This window comes from Carya illinoinensis, chromosome 5 (genome assembly GCF_018687715.1).
Source record: "Carya illinoinensis cultivar Pawnee chromosome 5, C.illinoinensisPawnee_v1, whole genome shotgun sequence".
In the NCBI taxonomy this organism is placed as follows: Eukaryota; Viridiplantae; Streptophyta; class Magnoliopsida; order Fagales; family Juglandaceae; genus Carya; species Carya illinoinensis.
Genome location: NC_056756.1, coordinates 19,021,220 through 19,044,146, shown reverse-complemented (window position 1 = coordinate 19,044,146; position 22,927 = coordinate 19,021,220). Strand labels below are relative to the sequence as shown.

The 22,927-nt window shown below is 40.7% G+C and overlaps 1 protein-coding gene across 2 annotated transcripts; it reads right to left on the bottom strand.

Moving 5' to 3' along the window:
- Positions 1 to 1,082: 1,082 nt before the first annotated feature.
- On the bottom strand, positions 1,083 to 9,750 carry LOC122309944 (NLR family CARD domain-containing protein 3). 2 transcript variants are annotated; one of them, XM_043123758.1, is made up of 18 exons: positions 9,507 to 9,750; positions 9,119 to 9,425; positions 8,040 to 8,261; positions 7,752 to 7,810; positions 7,486 to 7,623; positions 6,333 to 6,407; positions 6,117 to 6,200; positions 5,956 to 6,017; positions 5,685 to 5,754; positions 3,354 to 3,429; positions 3,128 to 3,258; positions 2,520 to 2,579; positions 2,334 to 2,408; positions 2,045 to 2,149; positions 1,878 to 1,973; positions 1,705 to 1,785; positions 1,530 to 1,631; positions 1,083 to 1,397 (listed from the first exon to the last, which is right to left on the bottom strand). In XM_043123758.1, exons 1-18 carry the CDS (start codon positions 9,546 to 9,548, stop codon positions 1,329 to 1,331), a joined length of 1,854 nt encoding a protein of 617 aa, XP_042979692.1. In that variant the 5' UTR covers positions 9,549 to 9,750; the 3' UTR covers positions 1,083 to 1,328. The 2 variants fall into 2 exon arrangements, with proteins under 2 accessions (XP_042979692.1, XP_042979693.1); XM_043123759.1 differs by lacking the exons at positions 3,128 to 3,258; positions 3,354 to 3,429 and having other exon boundaries at positions 9,507 to 9,705.
- Between the last annotated feature and the right edge of the window lie 13,177 nt (positions 9,751 to 22,927).

Here is a 22,927-nt window from a genome sequence, read left to right as displayed (position 1 = left end):
TATCCTTAAGAATTGTGTGAGTTGTAGCACTGTTAGCCAAACATACATCTCTATTATTCATCTTAAAGATAAAAAGTTCATCAGTAAGACTCATGATTCTACAAAATATATAAAACTTTCATTACTACAAAACATTATAAAATATTAAAAAGTTTTACTATAAGATAAAGAAAATACATTAATTAAAAATGAACACTTCCACCACCAATCAAATGATCAACTCTACCACTAGGATCCTCAAAGAAATTAAAAATATCTAGATAGGTAATATCTTTTCCATCTATAGAAACTAAAGCATATGCTGGTTCAGTAAATTTATTTCAAACTTTTTTGTTTTCTCTTTTATAGAAGCTTGGTATAAGTCAACTAAGTGCTTAGCTGTACGACAGGTACGAGACCAATGTCCAGTCATACCATATTTATGGCATCCATCTTCGTCTTTCTTTAAAAATTTGTTTTAAAGGCCTTTACCCTTTTCTGAGTTAAACCATTTCTGGTGGTACGACGTATATTTATTATTATCCATTTTAGTGTGATCGCTTCTAGGACCTTCAATTCTATAGTTTTTCCTATCACGTCTACACCTTCGATTTCTTTGAAAAGATACACCATTCGCTTCAAAGAATGGTATAAATCCACTATCATTCACTTCAGGAAATGATATAAAACCAATAGAACTTGACTGATGATTTATTAACAAAAACTCATTATTTTGCTCAAACACTAGAAGACAAAATATAAGTTCATAATATTTTTTAAACTTTCACTCTCGATACTGCTGTTGCAAGAGCACATTCAATACATGAAAAATAGTATATATATTCTCTAACGGAGTATTAATATATTCTGACCTAAAGTACTCGCATACTCTCTTTTGAAAAAAAATAAAATCTATCATTAAAACTAAATCTTTTATGTGATTTTCAGATTTATCTTCTTTTTTTAAATAAGAAATGCACGAACCTATTCATTCTGTACAAATCATTTTCTATAATCATAATATAATAATACGGGAACTCCCACACATGAAAACAAATACCAAAACAAAAAACACAGAATCATTGCTGCATTTTCTGAACCAATTACTTGAAAACTGTAGTAGAATTTCATATAACAAAACTGAGAACCTGAATAACAATTTATATAAATTATAAAGCAATATCGCTGATGAGACCTGCAACTCAATCACCGTCAAAATTTTCAAATTTTCCTCACTAAATGCATTTTTTAACTAAAAGCTTAAGAATCAGAACCAATACCCGCCAGGAAAGAAAAAACAAAAAATTGTCTTGTTCCGACATATTATTCGCATAGTATTGCTCTTCTATCTAGAAAAAAATGTCGACTTCCTTCTCACTCATCTCGTAAACGTGATCTCTAGCATCCGTCAGAGCACTCTGCATGATTAAATACTTCACTAAGTATTAAGCAGAAGTAATAAAACATCAACATACAAGGTGGATAAAAGTTTAAAGAAACCAAAAAAATAAAAAATAAAAAATAAAAAAGGAAAGGAAAAGATATAATACCTGTCCAAACTTTGTCAGGAAGTTATTGGCAAGGTTCAAAGATGTGACTGTCACATCTTCATTAGTCTTTAGTGCTTGAGCAATGGCGAAAGCACCATCATCCTGAATTCAAAATCAATCTCAGAGGGTGCTACGTACTTGACACGAATACTCAAAAAAAAATAAGAGTCTTTACCCTTATTTCATTGAATCCTAAATCTAGCGAAGTTAAAGCTTCATTAACTACTTTCAAGCTGCGAGCTAGGCAAACCGCACCCTGCACAGAGTGAAAAGAGGAAGTAACAAAAGATTTAACTTGCCAAAATGGTTCCAAGTTGCAATAGGTGATTACTATCTACAAAAAGAAACCTCATCTTTAAGCCCATTTGCCCGCAAGTCAAGAACGGATATGGTAGTATTATATTTCAAAGTATCTGCAATAAACTCAGCACCCTTTGCCCCTATCTGCAAGACATTTTTCATGTAAATACATTGTTTAAAGGTTCTTTAAAACATAAGTCCAGCTCTATGATTACCTGGCACCAACCAAGCTTGAGAGTGTTTACATTTCCATGAAACTTGAGAACTTCAGATAAAGCCTTTGCTCCATCTGGTCCAATAGGATTATAACTAAGTTCCAACTGTAATGAGAGAGAGAGAGAGAGAGAGAGAGAGAGAGAGAGAGAGAGAGAGAGAGAGAGAGAGAGAGAGAGAGATGAAGAAGAATATTACCAAAATGACTGATCTAGCAGAATTTAAACCAGTATTACTTAATTGACGAACGACAAGAAAAAAAATGAAAAGTGAGCAAAAAGGTCTGCTTACAGTTGTAATAACAGAATTATCTTTCAACACTCGAGCTATCTCACTGACGCCCTTGGCATGGATGTTATTCCCACCCTGTATGATTGAAACTCAGAAAAGATTTGTTCAAGATCTCTATTTAAAAAAGAAAAAGAAAATTTGAAACAACTGCATGAAAGATAGTAAGAAGGTGTACTCCCAGCTTACCAGGTCTATGGTTGTTATCGTTCGGTTCTGCTTCAAAGCATCTGCAATTCTTTCCGCTCCCTGATAAATATTCGAAGTTCAAATTAAAAAAAGTATATGGGCCACCTTATCGTATATAATTAAATTCGGATTTTTTAAACTTTGAGTTGAGTTCTAAGCATGAAACTCAGATAGAGTTTTCTTCCATTTTCCAGTATGAAAATCCATCATGATTGCTGCTCTGTTCATCATAATTGAAGAGAGAGAATCATTTGAAAGTAAACATAATTTACATCCAGCTATTTCCTTTTCTTGGAACCAAAACAACACAAAGAATTCCACATAATACCACTTTGTGTTATGCTTGATACTGAGTCCGTGAATTGTTTCTACATTCTAATAATTTCATCATTGCTTTCCGTGATCTCTTCCCTTTAGATTTCAGAAAGACAGGCAAAATGGAAACTTACAATGATGGCTAGAGCATAGTAAAAGGTACAGTTTAATGGTGGAACCAATATGTTGCTTTAGCTTAGAAAAAGTCTAAAAAGGTGACCTTACCAAATTGTAGTGTAAAAGTTCATCACACTTTATAATAGAAATTGTAAACTCCTGAGAAGTATCAGTACCTCATCCCCTATGTCGTTCATGTAAACGTTCAACCATAACAGGCTCTTGCTCTTCTTTATATATTCGGCAACATAAAAGGCACCTCTCTCACTAATTGAGTTGTTACCAATGTCTAGAAGTGTAAGCTTCCCTAAATAGCAAATATGAATGTCATGATTAAATGCATTACAATAGAACTGCAGAAAAACAAGCAAAAACATATGATGATCGAATTTCCATGCAAACCTTTATGCAAAGATAAACCTGACGTCAAAGCAAGTACTCCTTCATCTCCAATAAAATTTCCATGCAAGTGAAGTTCCTAAACACGTTTTTTTTTTTTATCATAATTAAGAATTTTATTCAAATAAGCAAAGCCAAATACACGGGACATATACAAGAGCAACACCTATGCATGAGTGTCTAAAGATACAAGGAAATCATGTACGCTCATGTCATTAAAGTCTATTACAATCAACCAATGGAATAAAGTATTAAGTAAAATAGTTCTAATCTTGATTCTTGTCCATTGTCCGTTCACAATCCTCAAAATTCCAACCATTCCTCACATCCATATGCACAACCATAAACGGATCAGTAACATCTTCCACATAGGTGCAATTTGAGAGTTATCTTGGATGCCTTGCCAGCTGGCCAAAAAGTCAACAACCCTTCGTCGTATCACCCAATGGAGCCCCACTCTAGCAAAGATATCATTCTAAAAGCTCATGGCTACATCACAATGCAATAATAGATTATCCACATACTCCCCACTTTTCTTACACATATAACACCAATCCAACACAATGATTACGTATTTCCTTAGATTATCTAAGATGATAATCTTCCCTAATAAAGTTGTACATACAAAAAGAAAAAAAATGCGGCGGCTTCGATAATGAATGCATACTTGTCAAAAAAAAAAAAAACCTTTTAGGGTGGCCTCCGTCTTCCATATGTTCTTCCATGCGAATGTACTTGTGGAGTGTATCATAAGGGACTTATAGTACGCTGTACAGTAAATCTCCCCTTCTTGGACAGTGAACACAAAATCTTATTAGCTCCTCCATTCACTCTACAATTATACACAAGATTGAAGAAATCTGTAAATGTGTCAATTTCCCAGTCTTGTGCAGCTCTTAGGAAAATGATACTCCATTGAGAAAAGCCACTAGATAGATCCATGAGCTCTACCACTGAAGCCTCTTGTCTTCATACAATGCAGTATATTGTTGGATAGTCTTCCTTAAGGACTTGATCTCCAAAGCATAGGTCATTCCAGAATTTAATTATGGAACCATCCCCGACTGCATAGCGTTTGTATCGATGGAAGTTTGTCCAGACTCTTCTTATGTGTTTCCAAAGCCCCACCCCATGTGATCCACTCACCTCATTCGAACACCACCCCCCTCCCCCCCACCCCACAATCGACCATATTTTAGATCAATGATAATCCTAAAAACGTATAAATAAGCTATGAAATTACAAGGCATCTATGCTAATCTCATTTTTAAATAAAGATAATGTATTGTCTCACTTTTAAAGTGAGTATAATATGTTGTTAAAGTGTGCAACATCCACTATTTCCAAGAAAGAACTTAGCTACAGGGGAGGCGAATGAAAAAACATAAGGGCTAAGGTATGTTCTCAGCTTGAGCAGCAAGGCAGTCTATGAAACCCACACAAATAGACATGCAACATATTAAACAATAAGGATCACACCAATTGAGACGAGCATCCAAGAGGAATGAACCACTCTACCCCCTTGACCTCCATCAAGAAGACCTATTGTTAAGTAATTCGAGCCACCAGGATCTTAATGGCATAAAGAATAAGGATATCTGTCAGGTGCCCTTTCCAAACCCACCAATCAAATTTTGAGGTTGGTCACAGAAAACAAAATGAAATAACAGGAAGCACAAACATCTATTGCTCTTCCTTTGGTCAGGATCAAATAATTTATATAATATTGGATTATTTTGAATATTTATATAAGACTGAAAACCAGGTGTATGTAATACTGACAATAAAAGCCAGTACTTGATTCGATTCCTTTCTTTTCTATTTTCTCGCGCGAGCTGTGCGCTCGGTTGGGGGGGGGGGGGGGGGGGGGGGGGGGGAAGGAGAGCAAGGCTTATTTTTTCCTCTTAAGAACAAAAAGGATTAAAAGCCTCTCAGTAACAAGTACCAATAGATAAGTTTCATTTCAATTATCATATCTTTTTTGTTATTATTATTGCAATTGAGAGAATTTTCAACATTGTTTTATTCCTAAGCTGTTAAATGAGTTTGTTACAAATTTATCAAAAAATTCATGCAGAACCCAGTCCTCTAACACGCTGGATGGGACAACTATCTCCCAAATTTAGGTACATATCTGAATTTTTAATTGGTCAACTTAATCAATCTTCCTTGGCACGTCAGTTTGCCGGTTTAATTTTGCATAGATAACTTACTTATCCCACATATTGTATTCTCCAGATCAACTAAGACAAAATCCCTTTGGAGGTAAAAAACAATCTAAACAATGTGTAACAGAGTAACAGAGATAATAAGTGGAAGTAATTGAAGTGGTACCCTTAGAGACTTGTTCCCCTCCAATCCCTTTGCAAAAGCACTAGCCCCTAGAGCACCACCATAATTGCCGCTAAAGAATAAGAAAGTGTCAACAATTTCCAAAGAAAAAAAAAGGTAAGTGCCGTGGTTGAAAAATTACTTCTAAAACCATTCAAGAAAGAAAGGTATAACCTGCCACTTAAGGTAAAGTATGTATGGCATGTAGAAACAAGAATTGAGTTTCACTAAGGAGGGGGTAAAAGGGAAAAAAAAAAATGCAAGTTTCTCTCACTTGAGATGTAGATTTCGTATCGTGCTATTCTCAAGAAGTGCTCCGGCAAGACTAGTGAATCCCTACCTCCAATTCCAAAAACAAATCACAAACAGAATCACTTTTTGACTTTTGTTATTTCTTTAAATCACAATCATAGAATATCAGGGGTAATTGCATACAGAATAGTCGATAATATTGTTGTTAAGCTCAAGAACACGTAAGCTTGAATTTTTCTTCAATAACTCTGCAATAGCCTTTGCACCCTACACCCAAAAATAAAGTAACTCTAAGTATAGGATTGCAGAAGAGGAAGAGGCTAATTTCATATGGTCTTCTAAGGCATATGCCTGTACTCATTGTCAGGGTACAGTTCTTAATGCTAGTTAGAAGCAGACCTCATCACCCAAGTCAGTACTGTTCAGCAGAAGTTTTTGAATGCTAGCATTGTCCACCAGCATTTCACATAGGGACTGTGAACAAAGATAAAGATACATGATACAAAATCTGAACTTCAGAGTATAAACATGATTACTTATTAAAAAAAAGAGTATAGCTATAATCACGAGCAAATCACAAATAGGTCTGAAAAAAAATAGAATACTTAAGAAACATCAGCATGAGCATCGAAATAAAAATTTGTAAGTGGCTATGACATGAAAGATGCTTGCAAAAAGAAAAAAAAAATCATGAGAAAAACAACAAAGAGAAGAGGTGGACCAAATTGTTCACCATATATGGTAGAGGAATCACTTTTTCTTGAGGTCACAATTTTAGAATCCAATTTCTTACATGGGCAGCAGCATTGTTGTTACATGTGTTATCTCAAATTGAATTTTTGATAGACTAGGATCAAAATTTAAAAGGGAAGGAAAATGCTGCATTGCTTTATCCAATAAGGTTAAAAAAACCTTCCTTCAATTCTTACAAAATTAAGCAATACGGAAAGTGGTCTTTGCACCCTCATTATCTACACAAACTCTAAATTTGTTACTTAGGAAATAGGACGTGAGACATTCATTTCGCCTTTTTGTGCAGACCACATCATATACTGGCACCGTTTAAAGTTATTGATAAACAGAGAAATTCCTCCTACATGCTTCTCAGTATTTATGTGCCATTTTCAATGAAGGGTGAGATTTACATATGGTTTTGAACTGATTGAGAAAATATTTGACAGATGATAAAAGAAAAGAATGCTGATCTTCTAAAAATATTGAAATCAATTCAAACTCTCAATGGCAAAGAGGAAGGATGTTCCATGTTTAAAAGAAACTCCAACCAAAATAATGACAACAAATAAAAGACACAAAAGGAATCGTGATTTAGCTTCCAAAATATGTGAAAGGAAGTTAATATGTTAAATGAGTGTGAAGTATCACTAAACATTATGCTATGCAACACAATATACTGTTTGTAAAAGAACATACATTACTACAGACTTCTTTTATCACATACTATTATACGATGTTTGTTTCCTGCACTCAATCTAGCAAGAGGATTGATATTAGATTATCTGAGGATATAACAACATAGATAGATTGGGCTGACCTTAATTCCTTCATCTCCAATAGGGTTCCCAGAAAGATCGAGAGTCTTTAATACAATGTTTGATTGAAGAACACCATCAAAAGCTTTGATTCCAGCTGCAGTTATTCCATTTGAAGCAAAACTTACTTCCTCAACAGTCTGAAACACAACTAATATATATTTGTAAGTTAAAAAGAACCACAATTGCATCCATATTTCTCCTCGTAGGATAAAAGAACAGTGAAAGTAACAACATTACAACAAAAATATATGAATAAGGCTTGAACCTGATTGTATCCTAAACTCTCAGAAAGAAAAAATAGTCCTTCATCTCCAAAGTTGCGCCCTGCCAAAATTGTGAAGAGGAGTTAATTGTAACTGCCACAATGTAAAATATAAAAACAAGTATGGCCCGATTTGTTAACAGCATTTCAAATATCAAGGTTTCCAGAATCAAGATTACTGCAATACTTATTTTAGCTCATAATCAATGACCATACATGGGAGAGGTATACGTAATAAAGCATTATAAATAATGACTCTTCTACATAATCTTATTTATTTAGCCGACATACCTGACATGTCAACACTGCTGAACGTCCTCAGTTCTTTAGCAAATTCATCGAGCTTCTGCTTGGACTCTCTATCAATCTTAGCCTTGAGACCTGGTAAAAGATTTGTACCGGCTGCAAATGACCAATTCAATCCTTGTGGGGGAGATTTTTCTTCTACAGATGAAGCCTTTGCTGAATTTGCTGGGTTTGGAATCAGTAGTTTCTCCACCAATTTCCATAAAACTGTCAGCTGAAAAAATAAATTAGTACAACCAAAGAGAAGAAATAAATACTAGTCCGGTTGGGCTAAAATCTAATTCTGACATAGGAAGGCCCTGAATATGTGGCAAGCCACATAGCATGTACCTAGCAAGATGCCGATATTTGGTGTACTTCATTAAAGAAAAAAAATTAATGGAATGCAATCTTTACAGAGTTTCCTATTATATACATAAGCAAATCTTGCAAAAGCCTTCCCGTGGGTAGCCCAAGTGGTAAAGGCAAACTTGTGTGCATGAGCCCCATGCCAAAGGTTCGATTCTCCCTAGGATCAAACTGCGATTTAAGTGAGAGGCCATGGCAGTGGGAGTCTCCCTGGGGTTTAATGTTCCATGGGTGAGTCCTAAGGGCTCTACCGTGGGTGGTTCCCCGTCATTTAAAATAAAATAAAAAATCTTGTGAAGGCACATCAATTTATAAAAAATTAACACAGCGAGCGTTTCCCAACCACAGTGTAGTATGTATCAACCGAAACATTTCCTTGAACTTTATACCTAAATTTATTTTATAAGTACTTCCAAAACCTTATCTGAATTCGGGTATGCTATTTTTCACATTTCAGTAATTCCCCTACTTCCCTTTTCACCAATAGCTTTTCATAATGCTAGCAAACAGAAACTTATCGATTAATTCTTTCGAAAGAAAACAAATGAAGTTGATGATACAAAGTATCCAAATTTAATTCCATTTCACGTTACTATCAACTTACACATCACACTGGACCATAACTATAAAATTCATTACATTTTCCCTAAACCGAACCACAGTGAGACAGAGAGATTGAACGCAAATTCAATAAGCAGTTAAACTCCAGTCCATACCGAAAGTAACCGCAAAAAACAGACCAACCGGCGCAACAAACGACGCAACCTGCTTCAACGGAGCAGGTATTAACTCGCCCTGAGCTTCACTGTAAACTCTCCGACCAGTCGTCTTGCGCCGCGAAGCTCCATCAGGCCTAGAAGCGGCCCTGACAACCAAGCGTCCGAACCTAAAGCATTTTCTTCTGCTTACAAGCGAAACAGAAACAGTTGCATCCGGAAACAGCAGTTGGTGATAGCCAGAGCCGAAACCGGTCACAAAACGGGGTTGAAGGCGCTGCCTGAACATCTGTGGCCGGAATGAAACCTGAGAACCAAATTTAAAAAAAAAGTACAGTTAGGGATTTGAGCGAAAAAGGAGCGGGAGAGAGCGAGCTTGGAGAACAACCTGTGGGCGAGAGTAGAGAGAGAGGGTGGAAGTGGAGCCCATAGGTGGTGGAAAAAGGTGAGGGATTAGATGCGCATATGGGGCGAAAGGTTCCTTATCCTGCGCCTACTGAACGTTGAGAGAGGAATTTGCACTTCGCAGACAGAGACAGAGAAGGGTTTAAGGAGAGAGAGCCGCTCGTCTTCTTAATCGTCCTGAGCTGTAATTAAGGTTGGACCACCAAACTGATCAACTTGCTTTTCTCGGGGATTTTATCTTCGATCAAAGACAGATAGGTGTGTAACGTTTAAAATTGAAAAATTCGAGAAAGATACAGTGCCGCCTATTAATTTGATGGTTTATGTATTTTTTTTTTTAAAAATTAATTAAAATATAAGGAAGTAATTATTACTATATTAATCTTTTCTTAATCTTTTAAAAATGTTTAAATATAGTAAAAATATTGTAATTTGCACAAATGACAAACTAAGTAGGCAAATTGGGGTGACATAATAGCACTATTCTTGAAAAAGTAGTTACTCTCGCCACTTAGAGCACAGATAAATGCTCTCATTCGATTAAAAGATGACATATTAAAATTATTTACATAAATATTCTTTTAATGTTACATTATCTTAGGATAGAAGTACCGCGTGTCTATACCCCAAAACTGCCTAATAGTTACTTTCTATAACTACTTTTAGATTATATCCAAATCCGATGTTAAAGGTATACCATATAATACAAATTAATCTTAATTAAATATGAGTCGATCTAACATTAATCTTTTTATATAGGTATCAATCTTGTTAGATTTTCTTACTTAAATAAAATATATTTTGAATATTTCAAATAAATAGAGTTATATATATATATATATATTTGGTATCTTATACATAAATGGAGAACATCAACTCTTCAAAGTATATGAAAAAGGAAATGTAGAGTGTGACGCCCCCAAAATCCCCACGCCCGAACACGGGGAAATTGAGACGTCCGGATGGTGACAACCCGGGTCACCATCCCATCGTCGGGTGTCGAGTGTGTGCAAGGCAACAGATGTGTACAGAGAACTCGCAGCGGATAAAGAAAGTCATAACTAAGTACCAGAATTTTTCTTAGCGTAGTACAAGCTGTTTAAAACGTACATAGATAAATATTACAAAACACGACTACAGTTTTAAACAAATATAAAGATAGCATCAACAACCCGGCGGAGCCGCATCCTCGGGCTCAGCCTCCTCCTCTTCGTCCTCTAACTCTGCACCAAAAGCTACGGAACCACGAATGGTACCGCAGGTAAGTAAAACCCAAACACTACCAGATAAAAACACATAAAACTCATACAAGATGCATGAAACATGCCCAATGCACAACGCCCACAAAACCCAAGTTTTCCACACACGCCAAAAAACCCATTTGGCCCAAAAACATATCCTTTCTGAAAAACACGCCAAAAGTCACATTTGGCCGCCAAAAGTCCATTTGGCCCAATATCTCGCCGGAAGTCCATCCGGCCCAATATCTCGCCAGAAGTCCATCTGGCCCACGCCAAAAGTCACATTGACCTCATAAACCATTATCCAATTTTAACCGTATGCACCATGACCTCCCCTAGGGGTCATCCGCACACCCTGGCTCCAGTGTCACACCGCAGAGTACCACCACGCATGTGACACCTAACAAGCGATGCCCAGTTCCGCGCCCCGCGCGTGCGTAGCCAAGCATCCTCTAGCCCTCGCCAGCGAAGGGCCACGGAGTCGGTGAGTAGGGCGATGCCCGGTTCCATGCCCGGCACGTTCGTAGCCAAGCATCCCCTAGTCCCGCTCCCGTCATCTCTCTCGATAACTCAGGGGACATCACTCAGTTTATTCCGCTCCCGAGTGACCAGAGGAGCTCCACCGAGATAATAACCCATCCCGACTTGGGCTCGTGATACACACGCACCCGTAAAACCACTCACGCCAAAACACAGACTTTTCACATAAGACCACAAACACACGTGCATGCACCATGAAATGCCATATCAATGCATAATAAAATAATCCAACAAACATAAACAATTAAACAGACAACTCCGTCCTCCATCCATCCGACTCCCGAAACTCCTCGGACTCAGTCCGGAATCAACAACCAACAACAGTAAAATATTTGAATGAGCAATATATATTAAAATCTGAAAATAGGGTTTGGAAAATACTTACAGCGCTATACGGCAATTTTAGAAAACAAGCGGCGTTGCAAGCGGCGGAAAACAGCAACGTCACAGTGAAAATTCACTGTGGCCGTGGGTCTGAAAAACCCACTTTTGAACGGGGACAAACTAGGACACAAGATTGATAGGGAATGGTCTAGAGGTGGTTGTGAAGCTATTGGAAGTGACGGACGGCCGTGGGTGGCGGCGGAATGGCCGGAAATGGCCGAAAATGGCAAATCGGAAAACAAGCTCGTGGGAGCTGCTCCGGTGGTCGATGGAGGCCGGAAATGGGTGGGTTAGGACGGCAAGGGACCGGTGATGAAGTGGTGAAGAAATGGTGGCCGGAGGTGGAGCGACGGCGGCGGATCGAAGTGAAATCCGTGCGCCCTTTGGAAGCTTTTTCCGGCCAAATGGCCGGCCGGTTGGGGGTGGTTTTCGGTGGGGAGGTGCACCGGAGGGAGGGGGAACTTTTGGGACCGGTGGGGGTCCGGTTGGTGGCCGGACGGCGCTGGGCCGGAGGAGAGAGAGAGACGACGCAGGGGGAGAGGGAGGAGAGAGAGAGAGAGAGCACGGGGGGGGGGTTCGGTCGAGCGGGAGAGGAGAGAAAGAAAAGAAAAAAAGAAAAAAGAAGGAAAAAGGAAAAGAAGGGAAAAGAAAAAGGAAAAAGAGGAAAAAGGAAAAAGATGTAGGGAAAAGAGGAGGTCCAATCCTCTTTTCGGGAAGCAAAACTAACCCGCCAAAAAGATTAAAAACCACAAAACAACTAAAAAAAACACAACATCAAATAAACTAAATTAAATTAAAAACCCAATTTTTAAAACGCAAATAAATTAAAATAAATAGCTAATATATTAATTAAAATAAAAACAAATATTTCAGCGAAAATACACTCAAAACGGGTCATCACATCCTCCCCTCCTTAAAAACAATTTCGTCCTCGAAATTGCAAGATCACCACCAACTTAAACCAAGCCACACAAACGTACATAAGCCAACTGTGATAAAAAAAAAAACAAGATACATACCTTCTTCATTCAAACAAATACGGGTACTGCTCCCTCATGTCCGCTGCTCGCTCCCAAGAGAAGTCTTGAGCTAACGGATCTCCCCAAGCCACTTTAACTAAAGGTATCGCCTTGGACCTCAACTGTTGCTCCTTCCAATCCAAAATCTGCGACGGAACAACTTCGTAAGTGAGATCCGGTTGCAACTGAATACCTGCTGGGTCGATGAAGCGAGGCTCTTGCTGCCCAAAGCTCTTCTTCAGGGATGATACGTGGAAGACATCATGAACATCCCCGAAATAATCCGGCAAAGCAACTCTATAGGCAACGGACCCTACTCTCTCCAGAATCTGAAAAGGGCCGACATACCTCGGATCTAGTTTCCTTTTCTTACCAAAACGCTTAACACCTCTCATGGGAGAGACTTTAAGATAAACCCAATCACCAACTTCAAATGACAATTCTCTCCTCCTGGTATCAGCGTAGCTTTTCTGGCGACTCTGAGCTGCCGCCATTTTATCTCTAATGATCCGGACTTGGCTTTGCATTTCCTGAATTATTTCGGGTCCAATTACCCTACTCTCCCCAACTTCATCCCAACACAAGGGCGACCTACACTTTCTCCCATAAAGAGCTTCATAGGGAGCCATCTGAATGGTCGCATGGTAGCTGTTATTGTAGGCAAACTCAATGAGCGGCAAGTGATTTTCCCAACTTCCTTGGAATTCCAGGACACATGCTCGCAGCATGTCTTCCAGAGTCTGAATGGTGTGTTCTGACTGGCCGTCTGTCTGCGGGTGATAAGCAGTGCTGAACTTCAACTTAGTACCCAAAGCTGCCTGCAAACTCTTCCAGAACTGCGATGTGAACCTCGGGTCTCGATCCGACACTATAGTCTTTGGTATGCCATGTAGCCGCACTATCTCCTTGACATACAAACGGGTCAACTTACCCAAAGAGTCGGTGTTGTTAACAGGCAGAAAATGAGCACTCTTCGTTAACCGGTCCACGATCACCCAAACAGAGTTCTTCCCACTAGGCGTTCTCGGCAAACCCACTACGAAGTCCATCGTGATGTCATCCCACTTCCACTCAGGAATAGGGAGGGGTTGGAGCATGCCTGCAGGTCTCTGATGCTCAGCCTTTACCTGACGACACGTGTGGCATTTCTCCACATATAAGGCAACGTCCTTCTTCATTCCATCCCACCAGTAATTTTTCTTCAAGTCACGATACATCTTTGTACTGCCGGGATGAACTGAATACGGGGCCGCATGAGCTTCCGCCATGATTCGTTCTTTGAAATCTGAGTCCTTTGGGACCACTCTGCGATCTCGGAACCGAAGTACCCCATCACTATCCATGCTATAGTGCAACGGCCCTCGAGATTTTCGGACTCTTTTCCTGATGTTCAGCAGCTTCTGATCCTTTCTTTGGAGAGCTTTCAATTCTTCAAAATCTATTACCCGGATGTCAAGAACTGAAGACAAAATCTCTACTTGTTGCGAACTCTCTATAAGGAGTCTTCTCATCCCATAAAGTAACGAATCCATTTCTGACGGTTCGGCTTCATCCTCCAAATGAGACTTCCGGCTCAAAGCATCAGCAACTATGTTAGCCTTCCCCGGGTGGTACTTGATCTCACACTGATAGTCACTGATTAGCTCTAGCCAACGCCTCTGCCTCATATTCAAATTTTTCTGGGAAAACAAATGCTTCAAGCTCTTATGATCAGTAAATACCTCACAAGCTTCCCCATACAAGAAATGCCGCCAGATCTTGAGTGCAAAAACAATCGCAGCCAACTCTAGATCATGCGTCGGATAATTCTTCTCATGGTCCTTAAGCTGACGAGATGCATAGGCTACAACCCGTCCTTCCTGCATAAGGACACAACCCAAACCGAACTTAGACGCATCACTGAAGACTACAAACGGCTTATGCGGTTCTGGGAGTGCTAACACTGGTGCCGTCGTCAACCTGTTCTTCAATTCCTGGAAGCTTCTCTCACATTTCTCTGACCAAACAAATTCTGTATTCTTCCGAGTCAAAGCTGTGAGAGGTCCGGATAAGCGAGCAAAACCCTCTACAAACCTTCGGTAGTAACCGGCGAGCCCCAAGAAACTCCTGATCTCGCGTACTGTAGTTGGGCGTGGCCATGACAAAATGGCTTCTACCTTACTAGGATCAACTGCCACTCCACCCTGGGAAATTACATGCCCAAGAAATTTAACTTCTTCCAACCAGAACTTACACTTGCTGAGCTTGGCGTACAACTGGTGCTCTCTCAATTTCTCAAGTACCAGACTAAGATGATACACATGCTCTTCAACATCTCGGGAATAAATCAGTATATCATCGATAAATACTACCACAAAGGAATCCAGGTAAGGTTGAAACACCCTATTCATCAAATCCATGAACGCTGCAAGGGCATTAGCTAACCCAAACGGCATCACCTTAAATTCATAATGCCCATACCTCGACCTGAAAGCAGTTTTAGGCACATCCTGGTCTCTGATTCTCAGCTGGTAGTATCCCGACCTCAGATCAATCTTAGAGAACACGGCTGCTCCTTGAAGTTGGTCAAATAAATCATCTATCCGCGGGAGAGGATATTTATTTTTGATGGTCACCTTGTTCAACTCCTGATAGTCAATGCACATACGAAGGGTTCCATCTTTCTTCTTAACAAATAAAACTGGTGCACCCCACGGCGACGTACTAGGCTGAATAAATCCCTTCTCTACCAGTTCTTGCAACTGAGTCTTCAACTCTTTCAATTCAGCCGGTGCCATGCGATAAGGAGCTTTATGCACAGGAGCCGCTCCAGGTTCCAAATCTATGACAAACTCCATCTCTCGAACAGGGGGTAGTCCGGGCAAGTCATCCACAAACACATCGGGGAACTCTTCCACAACTGGAATGTCTGCCAAGGACTTCTTCTCAGACGGCGTGGACACCATCTGAACCAAAAATGCATCCGCTCCCCATGCAATCTCTCTTCTTGCCTGTATCGCCGATATAATCATCGGCTTTTCTTTTAATCTACTCCCCGCGAATTCCAGACAATCACCATCCGGAAGCTGAAAGCTAATTGTCCGACTTCTGCAATTAATAGTCGCAGAATATCGGTATAGCCAATCCATCCCGAGGATGATATCAAAACCCAACAGCTTGAATACCACCAGATCAGCATCCAAAAACCTTCCCTCAAAATATAACGGGCATCCCAAAGCAACCTTGGAACACCAAACCATCTCGCCATCGGGTAGCGCCACTACCATAGCCTTCGGCAACGGTTCCGTGACCAAGTTACACACCCGAGCAAACGTGGAAGACACAAACGATCGTGAAGCACCGGAATCAAACAAAGTACAAGCATAAAACTCATACAAACGGACTCTTCCTGAACCAAACACACAACCCATGAAATCCAAAAAAAACAACGAAGAAACCAAATGCACCAAAAATTAAATCCAACTTAAAAATTAAATTAATCCATACCTGTAATTACTCCAGCATCATGGGTCGCTGGTGCCTCATCGTCCACCTCTCCGGGCATGACAGCATAAACCCGGGCTTGCACTGCTTGTCTCGGGTTGGTTCTTCCACCGTGTCTACCTCCACGGCTTCCTTGAGCTCTAACGGGGCAATCCCGAGCAATATGCCCCACTTGGCCGCACCGATAACACTGGGGTCCGCTACTCGTCCGACACTCGCCCTCATGAGCTCTATTACAAACTCCACAAACAGGCATACGTCCTCCCATGCGAACACTGGAGGATGCTTGAGATCGGGTTCCAGTCCGCTGAACAAACTTCTGAGGCGAACCCGAGCTGCTTCCTTCACCAGAAAAACTCCGCCTCTTTTGCCCTGGAGGGGAGCCCATACACAGATTATTTTCCCGCTCTACAAGGGTGGCCACATCCACTAACTCCTGAAAAGTGGATATCCGAAGGCTGACCACCATACGGCGTATATCAGGGCGTAGCCCTTCCTGAAAACGATCTGCTCGCATCTCCTCAGTGGCGACAAGATGAGGAGCAAACCGCTCAAGTTCTATGAACCTCCGGGAGTATTGTTCCACTGTTGCGCCCCCTTGGACCAGATTGGAGAACTCTCTTGCCTTTTGCTTCCTTACCGATGCGGGAAAGAAGCGGTCATTGAACTCTTTCTTGAAACGCTGCCAGGTCACCGCAGCGAAAGATCCCAATTCAGATTCCAACAGCACCCTCTTGGTATCCCACCAATCAGAAGCAGTGCCCTGCAAGAGGTAGCTGGCGTAAAGTACTTGTTGTGCCTCAGTGCACCCACACACCTCAAAGGTCTTCTCCAGATCTTTGATCCATTTTCCAGCCTGAACTGGATCCTCATTTCCCGCGAAGTGTGGAGTCCGATGCGCTAGGAAGCGCTCATAGGTGCATCCGGCCTGCACCATGCTGCTGGACCCTCCTGGATACATCCAAGGCCCTCCCTGATATGGCCAAGGACCTCCTGGTTGTGGCCAATACCCTCCTTGTTGCGGACAAGGTTCTCCTGACGGAGGATAAGGTCCTCCTGATGGTGGACAAGGCCCTCCTGATGGTGGCCAAGGACCCCCTTGTGGTGGCCAAGGTCCTTGTGGTGGCCAAGGCCCTGCCTGTTGGGACCTCGCACTCTGTTGCATAAACTCCGTCATCTGCCGAATTGCTTCGGCTATAGAGTCATCTCTGGAGGTATTTTCTTGCGGTTCCTGAGTATTTTTCCTTGGTCTCCCCATATTCCCGTCACAACACTACTCTTGACCCTCCTTTAAGAAAACAAATAAAACCATCATAAAACCAACAAAAACAAAAACAGCACAACACAGCAAGAAACAAAAGAAACCAGCATGCCAAAACATAACTAAATAAATAAAAACAAACAAACAAGCTCACACAAATAAAACAAATAAGATAACTATACTTAACATAATTTTCAAAACACAACTTTAAAAACATTCTGGTACTACCTACGGGACATGTGGTTTTACCCAGAGCCAAACCGCTCTGATACCACCTGTGACGCCCCCAAAATCCCCACGCCCGAACACGGGGAAATTGAGACGTCCGGATGGTGACAACCCGGGTCACCATCCCATCGTCGGGTGCCGAGTGTGTGCAAGGCAACAGATGTGTACAGAGAACTCGCAGCGGATAAAGAAAGTCATAACTAAGTACCAGAATTTTTCTTAGCGTAGTACAAGCTGTTTAAAACGTACATAGATAAATATTACAAAACACGACTACAGTTTTAAACAAATATAAAGATAGCATCAGCAACCCGCGGAGCCGCATCCTCGGGCTCAGCCTCCTCCTCTTCGTCCTCTAACTCTGCACCAAAAGCTACGGAACCACGAATGGTACCGCAGGTAAGTAAAACCCAAACACTACCAGATAAAAACACATAAAACTCATACAAGATGCATGAAACATGCCCAATGCACAACGCCCACAAAACCCAAGTTTTCCACACACGCCAAAAAACCCATTTGGCCCAAAAACATATCCTTTCTGAAAAACACGCCAAAAGTCACATTTGGCCGCCAAAAGTCCATTTGGCCCAATATCTCGCCGGAAGTCCATCCGGCCCAATATCTCGCCAGAAGTCCATCTGGCCCACGCCAAAAGTCACATTGACCTCATAAACCATTATCCAATTTTAACCGTATGCACCATGACCTCCCCTAGGGGTCATCCGCACACCCTGGCTCCAGTGTCACACCGCAGAGTACCACCACGCATGTGACACCTAACAAGCGATGCCCAGTTCCGCGCCCCGCGCGTGCGTAGCCAAGCATCCTCTAGCCCTCGCCAGCGAAGGGCCACGGAGTCGGTGAGTAGGGCGATGCCCGGTTCCATGCCCGGCACGTTCGTAGCCAAGCATCCCCTAGTCCCGCTCCCGTCATCTCTCTCGATAACTCAGGGGACATCACTCAGTTTATTCCGCTCCCGAGTGACCAGAGGAGCTCCACCGAGATAATAACCCATCCCGACTTGGGCTCGTGATACACACGCACCCGTAAAACCACTCACGCCAAAACACAGACTTTTCACATAAGACCACAAACACACGTGCATGCACCATGAAATGCCATATCAATGCATAATAAAATAATCCAACAAACATAAACAATTAAACAGACAACTCCGTCCTCCATCCATCCGACCCCCGAAACTCCTCGGACTCAGTTCGGAATCAACAACCAACAACAGTAAAATATTTGAATGAGCAATATATATTAAAATCTGAAAATAGGGTTTGGAAAATACTTACAGCGCTATACGGCAATTTTAGAAAACAAGCGGCGTTGCAAGCGGCGGAAAACAGCAACGTCACAGTGAAAATTCACTGTGGCCGTGGGTCTGAAAAATCCACTTTTGAACGGGGACAAACTAGGACACAAGATTGATAGGGAATGGTCTAGAGGTGGTTGTGAAGCTATTGGAAGTGACGGACGGCCGTGGGTGGCGGCGGAATGGCCGGAAATGGCCGAAAATGGCAAATCGGAAAACAAGCTCGTGGGAGCTGCTCCGGTGGTCGATGGAGGCCGGAAATGGGTGGGTTAGGACGGCAAGGGACCGGTGATGAAGTGGTGAAGAAATGGTGGCCGGAGGTGGAGCGACGGCGGCGGATCGGAGTGAAATCCGTGCGCCCTTTGGAAGCTTTTTCCGGCCAAATGGCCGGCCGGTTGGGGGTGGTTTTCGGTGGGGAGGTGCACCGGAGGGAGGGGGAACTTTTGGGACCGGTGGGGGTCCGGTTGGTGGCCGGACGGCGCTGGGCCGGAGGAGAGAGAGAGACGACGCAGGGGGAGAGGGAGGAGAGAGAGAGAGAGAGCACGGGGGGGTTCGGTCGAGCGGGAGAGGAGAGAAAGAAAAGAAAAAAAGAAAAAAGAAGGAAAAAGGAAAAGAAGGGAAAAGAAAAAGGAAAAAGAGGAAAAAGGAAAAAGATGTAGGGAAAAGAGGAGGTCCAATCCTCTTTTCGGGAAGCAAAACTAACCCGCCAAAAAGATTAAAAACCACAAAACAACTAAAAAAAAACACAACATCAAATAAACTAAATTAAATTAAAAACCCAATTTTTAAAACGCAAATAAATTAAAATAAATAGCTAATATATTAATTAAAATAAAAACAAATATTTCAGCGAAAATACACTCAAAACGGGTCATCACATAGAGTACTAACATTGGATTAGCTATTCTAAAAGTCAAAATTTGACTAACATGCCACTTTTTGGTTTTTGACTAATCACTCAAAACTTGAACTCTATATTGGATTAGCTATTACATTCTCTATAATAATAAAATATTCTTAATTTTTATTTTCATTTTTAATGAATTTTTTTCATTGTTTAAATACTTTTTTATTTTCATTTTCATAATCTCCAACAATCATTTTCATTTTCACAATCCAGAAATCTATATAATTAGCATCTCTAGTTGGGCAACAAATTATGATATTTTCATTTTCATTTTCACAATTCAACAATATAGTTACTTCCCAAAGTTATCAATAAACACATTTTGCTCACATATAACATCCTACATATATGACATTATCGCAAATTATCCATTCTTGATTCTTCACATTCTGCCCACATATAATCGTAGCATATAGTTGCTACCCACATATTATCACGAAATATACAAGAGCATATAGTGTCTGCCCAACTATAACACAAAACACATTCTGGCCACATGGAAACCGAAAAGACTGATCTTGTGCTATGGCAAATAAATACTGTGAAACAAAAAGGAAAATACATATGCTTCAATTGCAAGGTCATGTAAGGATCATTTGCAAGGACAATGGAAAAGAATGAGTCACCATTGGAGCATAGAACAACAATCTTCAAGAGCCGTAGGATGTAAAAACACCTATGTAATAAAGGAGACTGAAGTAAAATTTAGGGAAAACATCTATGCAATGAAGGAGACTGAAGTAAACAAGGGCTCTTACTGCTTGCATAGTATGTAAAACAGAGCTATAGTTTGCAAATTTATGTAGAAACAACCATCCAAAGTCACTAAAAAATTGCCTGTGCAATTTATGAATATAAACTAGATTCGAATAATGCATCTATTGGAGCTACATCCAGGTCAAACTTCACAACGTATTTAATTATCTCTGCCATGCATTTCGTTATCTCTACAATGTATTTTCTTGGAGAGATAACAGATAACTCACAATCACACAATGATTTCTAAGGGTTTGATACACAAAACTAGAGGCTTGAACTAAATTATAAGTTCATTCAAAGAGAGAAAATGAGAGGACTAAAACCATATAAAAAATTGAAATATTTGGAGCAAATAGTGCAGAAAACTAATGAATCGTGCATAACTAAAATATTTGGAGCAAACAAATGGTTTTCAATACCTAAATCTTGATGAACTCCTTTTGATGTTTAACAAATGGAGCAAACAATTCTAGTTTGCAAACAAATTGAACAACCAAATGTTGACTTTCAATCAACTCCTTTTGATTTACAAGAAACTAACTTCTAATGAACTAATTCTTTGCTATTGCTTATAAAAAAAATAATATTTTTTTATGCTACTTTGTTGTTACAGATTTGACTAATTGTTTACTACAACATAATTACATTTCTCCTTTGCGGAGGCTGCACTTCAAGAAAGACACCGATATACTTGCATCAAGTATCTTAATGTCAACGTACAAACAGTCGATCTCTTATTTGTAGTAGTTCAGATTATATATATAGGTAGGCTAAATAGAAGGAGGCTACATACGGCGCCGCATACGGCGCTGCTCTTCCCGCTCAAACTAGATAGTACCTAGACATGTAAATATGTTCTATATAAGGGGGATAAATCCTCTGAAAGATGTATTTGAATGAAATCCATTTGACATCTTTGGGGGCATATTGATGGCACTGATTGTGCATCTAATCCTGATAAATCCAAGGATTGGGATGTACTTGATGCTCGAATTATGTCTTGGCTTCTTGGTTCAGTTGAGCCACATATTATCACCCACTTACGGCCTCATCGTACTGCTCAATTCATGTGGACTTACTTAAAGAAAGTATATCATCAAGATAATGGTGCTTGTCGTTTTCAGTTAGAACATACGATTGCCCTGTTTTCACATGACAATCGTTCCATCCAAGATTATTATTCAGCGTTTCTGACTCTTTGGAACGAATATTCTGATTTGGTTACTGCGGATGTTCCTGTTGCCTCTCTTTCCACTATTCAAAGTCTTCACGAGACTCGTCGTCGTGATCAGTTTCTTATGAAACTCCGCCCCGAGTATGAATCTGTTCGATCTTCTTTGCTGAATCGCTCGCCTGTTCCTTCTCTTGATGTTTGTTTTGGTGAGTTACTTCGTGAAGAACAAAGGCTCAGTACTCAAGCTTCTCTTGAACATTCTCCTGGAAGTTCCGGATTCCCTCCTGTGGCTTATGCTGCTCAACGACGAGGACCGCCTGTTCATTCTCGCACCTTACAGTGTTTCTGCTGCAAGGAATACAGGCATATTGCTGCTAATTATCCTAAGAAATACTGTTCTTATTGCAAGAAGAAGGGTCACATTATCAAAGACTGTCGTATACGTCCCCAGAATCGTCAGGCTCAAGCATTTCAAACTTCTGTAGCACATGGCTCTTCCTCAGGTGCTTCCTCCGATCTTGCACCTCCTGCAACAAACTACTGCACACCAGAAATGGTGCAACAAATGCTAATTTCGGCATTATCTGTAATGGGGTTTCAAGGTAAAACTACAACTAATCTCTGGTATGTAGACTCAGGTGCTTCTAATCATATGACGAATACTCCTACTGCTCTATGTCATGTTCGGCCCTATGCTGGTCAATCTGCCATTCAGACTGCCAATGGTAGTGCCTTGCCAATAGCTGCTATTGGAGATGCCTCTTCTCAATTTACTGATGTGTTTCTTGCTCCTCAACTTTCCACAAATCTTATTTCTGTTGGTCAATTAGTTGATAACAATTGTGCTGTTCACTTTTCTGGTGATGGATGTGTTGTGCAGGACCAGGTAACGGGGAAGCCGATCGCGAAGGGACCTAAAGTGGGGCGTTTATTTCCACTATTTTTACCTGTTCCACTACTTTCTTCAGTTTCGTCTATTAAGTCCTTTACTTGTCATAATGTTCCAGCTCTGAGTATGATGTGGCATCGTCGTTTAGGTCATCCCAATGCTCAGATTTTATCTCATGTATTGCACTCGGGTTTT